Source organism: Berghia stephanieae, chromosome 11 (genome assembly GCF_034508935.2).
Source record: "Berghia stephanieae isolate SIO BIC M18660-M18661 chromosome 11, UCSD_Bste_1.3, whole genome shotgun sequence".
Taxonomy (NCBI): Eukaryota; Metazoa; Mollusca; class Gastropoda; order Nudibranchia; family Aeolidiidae; genus Berghia; species Berghia stephanieae.
Genome location: NC_088370.1, coordinates 559,840 through 572,257, shown reverse-complemented (window position 1 = coordinate 572,257; position 12,418 = coordinate 559,840). Strand labels below are relative to the sequence as shown.

Here is a 12,418-nt window from a genome sequence, read left to right as displayed (position 1 = left end):
AACGTAGTTGTTTGAAAACCTTTGAACAGGACGCTAGTCTGTAGTCTATCGCAGATTACTATCCCAGCTTGACAGGTACCTTTTTACACCTGAATGGAGTGAGTGATTGGAGTAAATTTTCTTGCTCTAGAAAGTACAAATTGGCTTCTGTCGGAATCGAACACAGAACCTCTCAGTCCAGAGTACACCGCGCTAACCATGGGCCATCTTGCCTCCTAAGCTTATAAATCCGGAACTTATCCATGTTTCTGTGGCGTTGAGCAGACAGATAACAGTTTAAACTGAAAAAAAAAAAAAAATTCCCTTTTTCATCCCATAGGGGAAATTTTTCTCGAGGATCTATTCCAAGGGAAGACTGGAATAACCCAGGCGTCAGCCGCAATGCAGCGCCGAAAATTTAGCTAGGACGAGGTATAACCCAGGCATCAACCGCAATGCAGCGCCGCAAATTGAGCTAGGCGAGGTGCCTTACTCAACTCTGATGCCTTTCGGGTACGAAGCATGCTGACTTTCTATTATCCTCTTGAATGATGCTAGTCCGTCAAAGATTACTTTCATCGGTGAACTGGTACTTATTTTCACCTGGGTAAAATGAGGTGATTCCAAGAAAGTCATTTTAAGATAAGATCGGAGATCACCATAGAGTCTACGGAATTGACCCTTGATCAATCTTTGGGTCATTAAAGGATGCATCCAATATTGTTTTCTCTTTCAATTTGTCTTTTTTTTTTTCCACGTAGTAAAGCACAGAAATATACAACCTCTATTGCATCCATTACTACTACTACTACTACTAGTAGTAGTAGTAGTAGTAGTAGTAGTAGTAGTAGTAGTAGTAGTAGTAGTAGTAGTAGTTGTTGTTGTTGTTGTTGTAGATGTAGTAGTCGTAGTAGTAGTAGTAGTAGTAGTAGTAGTAGTAGTAGTAGTAGTAGTAGTAGTAGTAGTAGTAGTAGTAGTAGTAGTAGTAGTAGTAGTAGTAGCAATAATATCACTCTTGCTATAAGAATATTTCATGATTATATAAATCTTATGTAAACAAATCTCATTGTACAGTGTAAAAAATCATTATCGTCATGTCGTATCTTATGTTGATTCATAAAATGTGAATTATTAGAGTTGCAATTGCCTACAAATAAACTTTTGAATCTTGTAAAAAAAATAAAAAATAATGCATTCACGCAGGTGTGTCCTGGGACAATCCTGTCCTAGTGCGGAACCCCTTTTGAATAATAATAATAATAATAATAATAATATAATGAACTTATATAGCGCCTAGTTCCAATTTGGAATTGCTCACTGGCGCTTTACATCAACACATCATGTATGATATACAAATATAGAACTGGCATGTTAAAACCACACAAATTCGATGATAACATAATATATTATAATAAAATACATACTAAGAGTCCAAATTATATGCCCTACAGAAAAGCTCAGTTTTTAACCGTTTTCTAAAGATAAGTGGATTTTCACTATTTTTAGTTTCAATATTGATGGAGTTCCACAGTCGGGGGGCATGGTGGTCAAAGGATTTCTCATGAAAAACTAACGATTTTGGGGGTTCCCTTAGGATATTTAAATTAGCAGATCTTAAATTTCGACTGGGTTCATAAAGGTGGATAAGTTCCTGAAGGTAAACAGGAGCGGAATTGTTTAAGCAATTGAAAACATGGGTGAGTATTTTAAATTCAATCCTAAACTTTACAGGTAGCCAGTGTAGGTCCTCCAAAATCGGTGTTATATGCTCTCGCTTTTTAGATAACGTTACCAATCGAGCTGCTTTGTTCTGTATCTTTTGGAGTCGATTAATGACATTATTATCACAACCATAGAGCAAGCTATTGCAATAATCAAGGCGGGTAAGAATCAAAGAGACCACAAGAAGTTTAGTAGTATCAATATCAAGAAGCCTTCTAATAGCACCAATAGATCTAAGGTAAAGATTGCAGGATCTAGTTACATTAGTGACATGGGCAGACATGTTTAATTTGGTATCGAATAAAACTCCTAAGTTTCTCACAGGTTCTTTAGTGATGGGAATTACACAATCAGAAAGATTCAGGTTAAGCGTGGAAAGGTCCACGAGGCCCCGTCTTGTAATTTGCAACACCTCTGTTTTATTTTCATTTAACCTGAGTTTGTTGCAACACATCCAGTCACTAATCTCAGAGATACAATTTTCTATATCCGTTATAACATTGAGATGATTGTCGATATTAATGGGAAACAGTAATTGGGTGTCGTCTGCGTAAAAATGGTACTTAATAAAATATTTTGAGATGATGTCACCTAATGGTCTGATATAGAGGGTGAATAAAGAGGGTCCCAGAACTGAACCCTGTGGTACACCGAAAGATAGGGGACAAGGAGAAGAGAAGTCATGTCGATTTACAGACACTGATTGAATTCTGTCAGAGAGGTAAGAAGAAAACCAGTCAAGGACAGTACCCCCAAATCCGTATAGTGTCTTAAGTCTGTCAATTAAAAGAGTATGGTCTATTGTGTCAAAAGCAGCACTAAGGTCGAGTAGTATGATAATAACATCATCATTTTTCCGACATAAATGATTTATGATATCATTATGGATTTTAATAAGAGCAGTTTCAGTGCTGTGAAAGGGGCGATAAGCAGACTGAAATTTAGAGAACAAATTGTGTTCATTCAAAAACGTGTTAAGCCTAAAAGCAACAATTTTCTCAATTAGTTTAGACATGAGGGTGAGATTCGAGACTGGTCGATAATTATTTGGGTCTTCTTTGTCAAGGCTAGATTTCTTTAATATGGGAGTGACAATAGCATGTTTAAGATTATTAGATACCTCACCAATAAACAAACTAGCATTTACAATATGAGTAAGAACGGGAACCAAAATATTAGCACAAGAAAGAACAAGCCATAGAAGTTTTCTCCAGTGGGACAGGACAAATTTGTCCCGGGACAGTTTTGTCCTAGTGCGGAAGGAGTCTTAGACGCAATGACACTTTTTATTCTCATGGAGACAAAGCTGTTAACGACCAGGTACTCATTTTACACATGCTTACGATGAGAGAATGTGAGTTAAGAGTCTTTACCAAGGACTCAAATAAGCGTCACCCAGAGCGGGACTCGAACCCAGGACCCATCGATCCGAGGGCAGCAGCCTCTAATGGTGCTCTTACTACAGTGAGGACCCGTAACGGTCGATGTGTAATACCTCACCGTGTGAGGTCAAAAATCCTGTGCGACTGACGCAAGGATTGGGTCACACCAGGGCCCGTTCTAATGAACGCGGACTAACTTTAGTAATTTACTAGTCTAGTAAATGACTAGCTAGTCTTTAGCCCAAGCTTAGTAAGTGTCTAAAAAAAATCGGATTCAATGAGCATTATTTAGTCTCGGACTAGCTGGGCTTTAGCCTAGAAATGGGCGTGGCTAGTCCTGACCTAGTCCTGACCTATCCCTTGACTCTATCGGTTATTTTGTGCTGCTGTTTGGGTTCTTCTGACGCAAAAGATTTAATCAGCGCTTCATCCGCTTTCGTTTTGTTTAGATTCTATTTCCTTTTGAAATTCATTGACGAAAATGGAGCTCAACAAGAGAAAAACTATAACTTTTCAAACCCTGAAACTGCAGCCCTCCTGGAAAATACAATTATGTCGAGATTGCAGCACTCCGTAACAGTGCGGAAAAAAGAGAAGTACATATATTTTTTCTTTGTCACTAATGAAATGAAATAAAAATAGGCTATAGCACGGTCACTGACATTGGGCATCTGTAGGACTGTTGTAGACTGTCCACCTCAAACATTTGTCAGTCCATATCTTTGCTTTTATGATGTCTATTTTCATTATGAAAAGTTCAAAGTGAACAACTAAATGACGCCGATTCAGTGGTGTATTTGGTCTATCATGAAATGAAATAAAAATAGGCTACAGCACGGTCACTGACACTGGGCATCTGTAGGACTGTAGACTGTAGGCTAATACACCACCTCAAACATTTGTCGGTCCATATCTTTGCTTTTATGAGGTCTATTTTCATTTTGAAAAGTTCAAAGTGAACAACTAAATGACGCCGATTCAGTGGTGTATTTGGTTTATCTTCATGTGAATAAATATTTTATTATTGACTTTTCCAAAATTCCAATAGGTCATTCATTTGTATGTCGTGATCTATTTTTCCTTGATTTCAGCTGTCTCAGCTCTAAACTATACTTTTCTTTCTCAATAAATAATTCATTTTCTGTTTGCAATGTATTACAGAGATGATTTACCACATGTAAAAATTTCAAAGTTGTATCTGAAGCTGTTTCTGAATTATACTTGATTATGCATTGGGATGCGGTTTTTTCGTCACATTTTTTTCCTATTAAGATATAGAGATGTTCCTCCACATAAACGGTCATAACTTTTTAACCAGTTGAGATAGAGCGATACTTTTTTCACTCTAGTTAATGTTTCACTCCCCTTTATTTTTCTACGCTAAATTAATACCCATAGCCACTATTTTGAAAAATTCTTGCAAGTGCCTACTGTAGGTCCCTGTCACTCACAAGGTTGCTTTGTATTTGTATACCTCGTGTTTATCTACTTCCTATCTCCCTGCTCTGCTCTCTGATCCACCCTTTTACTACTTGGCAAGAACAGGCAAGGTGGCAACCCGGTCTCGGGTTTCTAAAAAAAAAAAAAAGAAAGAAAATTAATGAAAAAAACCCAAAAAAAAACAGGTTGGCATGTTCAATGAAAATTTTAAAGCATCATAATAGCCGACATGGCACCCATAATTTATCAATAAACAATATAAATAGATGTACTGTAGTGCGGAGGTTAGGCAATAAATTTCACCCTTCCTCTTTGCCCCTACAAAGTGGGGCTTTGTTGTCTTGTAGTATGACACTTGCATTTGGACCCGTAGGCCCAAGATTCAAGTCCCTCCCTGAGTGGTTCAAAGTTGAGTCATTGGAAAAGGCTCCTTATTGAGTAATTGGCCATTAAAAGTAATGACTCTGTCGGGGAAAAGTTGTGATATTGCGGTGTTGCTATTGGCTTGGAGCCCCTTACAGAGCTTTGAGCATGTTTAGCAGTATACAATCTAGCATCTGTGTCAGTTGCCACAAAAAATGACAAAAGTTTTAAGCTTTCAACTCACTTGAATATTTAGAACAAGTCAACCAGAAAAATTCGAAATGAAGTGGAAGTGAAAATAAACTTCTTTCTAAAAGTGAAAGGTTGTTTTTTTTTCTTTTTAAAAAAAATTCCCAAGCGGTGTCTTTATTTATTCTTTTTGGTTTTTTTTTCAGTGCAAAAAATAACAGAAAATCGCTAATGCGTCAAAAGTTATAACCACAACAAACGTAAATGCTAGGATAATGCTCTTTATATATGCTCAATTTTTTTTTTTTTTGTCTTTTAGAAAATATTTTTAAAAACTAATTATAAATGAAATTCTACCACAACATTATCATATTAAAAAAATTATGAAATTTTGAAAAATTAGGAGACTAATTTAATGCTGTACTGGTTTAGGGCAAGCCGTTTACGGGTTTGGGGCATGAGCATACATATTTGGGGTGAGGGGGTTTGGTATCTATTTTCGGTTTTTAAGCAAGGTTAACTGATAATACCTCATATGTATTTACATCAAACTAACAAAAGATGTCAAATAATTGCAGTTAGAGCTGTTGGAATTTGAGGTATAGAAAAGCATACAGATTTAGGGCGACCTACCCGAGTACATTTGATAAGCAAGAAATAAATCTTCACCCTCTCCAGTCAGACCCTACAAATATTTAATGATAAAATGCCAATTTAAGAGGTATGACTGATAATAATCTACACTCAAAAGCATGACATTTTTTATGCAAATAATTTAAAGGATACAGACTAATTATACGAGTAAAGTTTGCTACAACCATAATAATAAATAAAGATTTTATGGCAACAAAAAGCAATCAATAGAACTGATTCCAGTGCAAAATGAATGTCCTCAACAATCTCATTACATAATCGTTGATTTACATATTTTTTTCTCCTTTTTCATTTTCAGGTTTGGGAAAAGATCAGAATGAGAATCAATGCCGAATTCTCAAAAACTGTTCGGTGATGGAGCTAAAAAAAATAATTCAAGGACACGAAAAGAATAGTCCAAAGTCATGTTGATTATGTAAAGCAGACTGGGGGGGGGGGGGGGGAAACCAGGACCCTCTTCAATCTTTACTGAACAAGTACCGGTACTCGTCATTATTGGCGAGTGTAGTAACATTGTTGATGGTATTCAAGGTAAATTTCTGCAATTATAATAGTTCCATACATTGTTCTGTTTACAAATGTAAAAGGCTGTCATCTAGGCATTCCATGAATAAAGTAGTAGTAGTAGCATATGGCTACACCTCCAAATTTATTTCGTCAACCCAACTTCTAAAGTCTTCCTCCACCCTAAGGACGGTTTCATAGCCACCTTCAAGTTTAGTGACTGGACAGTGGAGGACGATGTGATCGCTGGTCTCTGGGGCTGCCTGACATGAATACAGATAGTACCTTACAATATTTTAAACAAGTAATTTGTACTATGTATGCATGCATCTTTTGTGATCGTCTAATATTGACATCCTTACAATTGCCTATGCACTGATTCATTTTTCTCTAACATAACTATCCTCTTTTGGTAGTTAAGTCTCAAAAGTATATCACCTCTATTGCATATCTAACAACTGCCTCTGGGACACGTTTCCTCTTGATTTTTTATCAATTTTAAAAACATTAAAAGAATAAATGAAGGCTGAAGTCGAGTATCAAAACAAGATTATTCACATTTAATAATTCAATGGTAGTTAAAATCTTGAAATTTACTTTACACCATCAATCCTGAAGTAGCTGACAAAATTATATGAATATTTCAAATTTGAAATAAGTGATGGAGCAAGAGCTTTTGTGTCATAAGGAATTGCCATGTATTTTTTATCACAAATCGTCAAAGTGGCATCACGCAACATTGTATTGAAATTCCACTTTGGAGTTGGGTCCTGTAAAGATTTATTTTGTTTCATTTAGTGTTTTATTTAGGGCAATCCAATGGCACAGCGAGTTATCATGCTTGCATATGAATCAAAGTGTCATGGGTTCAATTCCCAGCAGATTTGTTATTTCTGGGATTCATGGGTCTCAAGATCAGAAGATAAGATTACACTTGGATGCATTTCATGGTTAAAAAAAAAAAAAGAGCCAGAGACCGGTAATTATATGATGCAAATTTTACATTAAAAATCAATTGATATCGTATCATATTAAAATTGATATAAATAGAATTAAAATCATTATAATTTCATAACAATTCACCTTTTAAAAAAAACACCACTGTGTTCCTCCTCATTAAGTTTGTAATGGGTAATCTGGACTTGAAGTGCAACTTGTGAATTCTATACTTCATTTAATTCAAATTTATCAACAATTTTCTTTACAGTAATGGGCACTGAGAGTTTGGTTCCGAATCCCAGTCCAGCCAGAAATATTATTGACATATCTGACTGTAATCTTGGAGATTACACCATAATCAGTAAGCATAATTCTTTTGCTACAAAGTCATTAAATTATTAATAAAATTTCACCCGAAAGACTAAAGAAATTTTTTTTAAATGAGCTTTTGTATATAGCAATAAACACAAAACGTGCTCAAAGCGCTTTACAAGGGGTCCCTGACCAACAGCAACATTTAGAATGGGACATGACGTCTGTTAGGCGATATTTCAATTTTTCGGACAGAGACAACACTGTTAACGGCCAGGTACTCATTTTACACCTGAGTACGGTGAGAGAATGTGAGTAAAGAGTCTTTTCCAAGGACTCAACTATGCGCCGAGCGAGGCTCAGGGCCAGGACCTTCCGATCCGAAAACGAGTGTCATACCACAAGACCACATAGCCACTAACAGTGTATTTAACATTGACAACAGTACTAAAAGGACTATCACGGCTAACAAGTTGGTCAAAATGGGGGACATTGAAGTGACAGTGGGACCACGAAGTATAACATAAGTGTGGTTGTGTGATTTTGTTTAATCAACATTCTTTATTTGTTTGTTTTTAATGGTTTTACGGCGCTTGCAACACATTAAGGTCATATCAGTGCCAGTAAAAAGGAAGAAAATGGGATAGCAAAATGTTCTAGAATTATAAATCCTCTTCTGTTTTTAATTGCTTGCGACATATTTAGGTCATTTCAGCACCAGTAAAAAGGATGCAAATGGATAGTCATGCAATTCTAGATTAACAATTCAAAGCACTAATAAGTAAAACAAAAAGGGAATGGTTCTTATATGGAATGGATGTAGATTCCAAGAGCATGCCATCGGTGTACTTAGTTTGAAGTCACCTAAAAGTGTCGTCAAGGCACAAGCACAGGTCCCCATTAAGAGGAACACACTCAAATGCTTACTTATCACATATTACATATGTAAAAAAAAATACTGGTTCTCCCTGAGAGAAAAATACTCAAACAAAAAGATGATTTACAAGGAAATAAAACAAAAATGCATACTGTTGCTGAGTCCATTGTTTTCTCAAATATATTTATATTAACACTTTTAAGCACTGACAAACAGTTTATAAGGATTTGTTTAAAAAGTGGGATTTAGTTCTAAAATCATCTTAATTAAATGGCCAGCATTTCATGTTGCTTAAGGAGATAACATTGTTCAAAAGTTTTTATCATTCCAAATTCTGACTTTGACCTGAAGACTATGTGGGATCAGAGAAGTTTCAAAATGAAATGACGTTTTTGATTTCAGTACCACTTGATTTCATAATGTGGCCAGTTTCATAATTCACAGAATATAAACATGTTTTGTTTCAATGCGGTGAAAAAGATGTTCTAAAGATTTTTTTTCCTCCACAGCTTCAACACTAGCCAGACAGATGGATATGAATGAGATTAATGAAATCAGTTTTGTTGATTGCTCTGTGGTGGAGTCAGTAGTTGTAGTAGATGATTTGTCAAATCAGTTTCAAGAGGAGACAACAGAAACTCTTCCCCATACACCAGAGGAGTGGAATGCCTCAGATGGCATCAGCCAAAAATTACGACAAGCTGGCCCCAAGAGGAGATGACAGATCACTGACAATCCATTAGTGGATCAATGGCTGCAATCGGAAATACTCCATTATAAAAAAAAACCCAACTCCATTGTTGAACAAAATACCATAAAAATTGAATACATGAAATTTAAGATGAGGCATCTTAATTATGACACTACTTATAATTAAATTACTCTTTTTATATGTTTTGATATTATAGCTGTCATCTGCATTTTTTTGCCAAATTGGGACCTAAAATTTGCCCAAAAAAAACCCCAAAATTTGCCAAAAAGACCAAAATTTGCCAAAAAATTTGCAGAGGAGAACTTAGCGTTTCAGTAAAAATTAACACGCGATACAGAAAACAAAAATTTATAAAAGACAATTTATTACATTTAAGGAGGCTACATTTATTAATTTACACAATGTAAAGCGATTTATGCGCCCAAACTTTTAGACAATCACACACACACACACACAAACAAACGTACACTTTCAGTCAGACTCATCAAAGGCCTAGTTTTCTTTTACTACTCAAAAAAAGAGGCATCGATAAACTTATTGTAGTAAAGGAAAACTAGTCCTTTGATGTTGTTTTCTGTGAGTCTACGCCTTCTGGAAGACAAGACAAGATTGTAAAGAGAAAAACTTTGCTCAGCATCAGCTGACGAGCATGTTGAGAAGGCATATCGGGACGCCAATGCAGCGAGAGCTAGAACATAATCTGCCACAGACTTCCAAAATAGGGTCAGATGTATAATTCCAGTATCAGACTCTTTCACAGCACTGGGCCCCAGTTTCTCAATATACCTCGTGAACTCATGCTGAGGAATATCACAAAAATTTGGAATTGCAGTGTATGCAGATACACTGCGAACATGAGATCATTATCCGTAGAGAGTAGCTTCCCTTGGTTTGGGCCCTGGCAAAGCTGCAACATTTCTCAAGTTTCGCACTTTCTTTTTCGTTATTTTGTTTTCGCTTCTTTTTTTTTCCCAAAATTTGCCACGCGATTTGCCAATTTTCCCAAAATTTGCCACGATTTGCCAATTTTGGGAAATTTGCGGCCGCAAAAAATGCAGATGACAGTTATAGGAAATTAATTCATGTATGAAAATCACAGCTGGGAGCGTTCACAAATGACATCATCATTTAGTTTCTATCCATGACCCAATTGGTTTCTAATGTCTTGAATTTGAATATTAATTCAATCACATGTATTTTGAGTTTTAAAAATGGTTTAAAGCAATCCATGGAGACATGTTGCAATACATTTGTCCATAGTGTAGAAAAAATTGGCCTCATAGTATCTTAGAAAATCGCAGTTAAAACCTGTCTTATGAATTGCCTTAAACCATTTTTTAAAAATGGTTCTTGAGATTTTCTAATTGTTATTTAGAGGGGTTTTAGTCCTGTATTTATCTCAATCTGTACTTTTGATAGAGCTGATATGTTTTTGTTAAAATTTACTTAAAATCGCATGCATGCAGTGTTTAAGGCCTTTTTTTTTTTACTACAATCACTCCATTGTTCCTTATGTTATTGGTAGAACAAATCCTCTGGAATAAATACAGATTGTTATTTTGGCCTATTGTCACAAACTTGTACAGTGGCATGGCGATTTAAGACCCTTATCACAAATGTGACTTGGGACTATCCTGGGCTTTGGCTAAGCGGCTGGTATAATGATTTATACAAAAGGTCTTACAATATGTAATTGTCTTATGACAATAGGGCAGTTGAAATTTGATTGCTCAACTCAGGATTTTGATGACCTTAAAAAAAGAAAATTTTAATGCCCCTTTGTTTTCTGTTTGATAACCGACTCAGGCATGAGAATTCTTGTTCAGTTTTCCAATTTATATCAGACCCATTCCAGAAAAAATTACAGTGAATGCACTTTAATACTTCCTGCAAAACAGGTTTGTTTTTGTTTTTAAGGGTTTTACAGCACTTGCAACACATCAGCACCAGTAAAAAGGAGTAAAATGGGATAGTCAAAGAGTACTAGATGCCTGATAGGCGACTTGTAGTTATATGATATAGAAATTTGTTTCCATATGACCAGCTGGAACAATAATTAAAACAGCGTGACATTTATGTAGCTCATCACAATAAGAATACTGCACACAGTATACTTGCAGAGTGATGTACTACATTAATGATTATATTTATTTCCTGATTAGAGAGGTTCAACGATATTTCTAAAAGCACTATTAATCAAAGTCAGCCTGGCTGCCTTGCCAGCAGCAAGACGTTCTGTTCAGATGCTCCTTCCTGAGTCCCAATAGGAGAAAAGTTATGATTGCTGTCATCATCATCATTACGGTTGTTTTCTTCCATGGGTAGGCCAGCATCAACAGCAAAGTTGTGGAGCCAAAAACACATAAATAACCTTGCAGGCTCTGTCAGGCGTCATTCTGAGCTCGTCATGGAGACAATTCCATCTTCTTTTAACCACTCCAATGACTCTGTTGAAATGACAATAATTGCTTGTACTTGTACATGTACACTTAAAACCAATTAAAATTAAATGGACCTCTCTCTCTCTCTCTCTCTCTCTCTCTCTCTCTCTCTCTCTCTCTCTCTCTCTCTCTCTCTCTCTCTCTCTCTCTCTTTATTTTTTTTTTTTTTTTGTTTTTGTTTTTTTCTCAGTCATTTAATTAGAATTAGAAGGGAAAGAATTATAATGGTTAATCTGAGTTCTTCAAAAAAAAAAAAATGTAATGTTTATACTAGCATGACAATGACAGTATGATTACAACTATTTTTTTGGTTAATTTTCTTTTATTTTCATTGATCATTTGCAAATTGTATTGTTAAAGTGGATATAAAAATAAACCTGAAATATTAAATTTCAAAAATTATCAAAATGTTATTGTTTCCTGGAGGGTGGGATTATATGATTGGTAAAACTCACCTTTCAATCGTGCATTTTGTGATACGATGGGCGGTGTTAAATGCCTCTTCTCCTCTATTTTGGGGGTTTTGGTATTGGGGTCATTAGCCAATTTCTTAACATATAACGACTGTCTCCAAGGATCACACCATCCAAAGCCCTGCGATGTGGATCCTCAAATGCAAAGAATAGCCCAGATTTCCTAAAAAAAATTGCATCATGCACTGAACCAGGCCACTTAGGAACCAAGTTTGTAACTTATAAAATTGCATCAGAGACGACCTAAAAATGGGAGAAGGAAAATTTTGCAAATAAAACCTGCAATAAAATCTAAATCAGGAAGTGTAGTCAACTTACGTACAGTACAGCTCGTGCACAATGGCCTCTTATAAAATAATAAAATTCCTTTTATTCATCCCATAGGAGAAATGTGTCTCAGGGTCTGTTCCAAGGGAAGAATGGAATAACCC

At 35.8% G+C, this 12,418-nt stretch overlaps 1 protein-coding gene and 1 long non-coding RNA gene across 2 annotated transcripts; both read left to right on the top strand.

Moving 5' to 3' along the window:
* Positions 1-3,238: 3,238 nt before the first annotated feature.
* LOC144957393 (uncharacterized) lies at positions 3,239-6,154 on the top strand. The gene is made up of 2 exons (XR_013642147.1): positions 3,239-3,679; positions 6,028-6,154. It is a non-coding gene; the product is annotated as an uncharacterized LOC144957393 (long non-coding RNA).
* Positions 6,155-6,174: 20 nt separating this feature from the next.
* Positions 6,175-11,913, top strand: LOC144957392 (uncharacterized). Its single transcript, XM_078888659.1, has 3 exons — positions 6,175-6,260; positions 7,441-7,533; positions 8,871-11,913. The coding sequence occupies exons 2-3, from the start codon at positions 7,443-7,445 to the stop codon at positions 9,080-9,082; spliced, it is 303 nt and encodes a 100-aa protein (XP_078744785.1). The 5' UTR covers positions 6,175-6,260; positions 7,441-7,442; the 3' UTR covers positions 9,083-11,913.
* The last annotated feature ends 505 nt before the right edge of the window (positions 11,914-12,418 follow it).

Coding starts and splice junctions, on each gene's coding strand:
- LOC144957392 (XM_078888659.1), top strand. CDS start 7,443: ATGGGCACTGAGAGTTTGGTTCCGAATCCCAGTCCAGCCAGAAATATT. Junction 7,534..8,870: donor TGGAGATTACACCATAATCA/GTAAGCATAATT, acceptor TTTCCTCCACAG/CTTCAACACTAGCCAGACAG.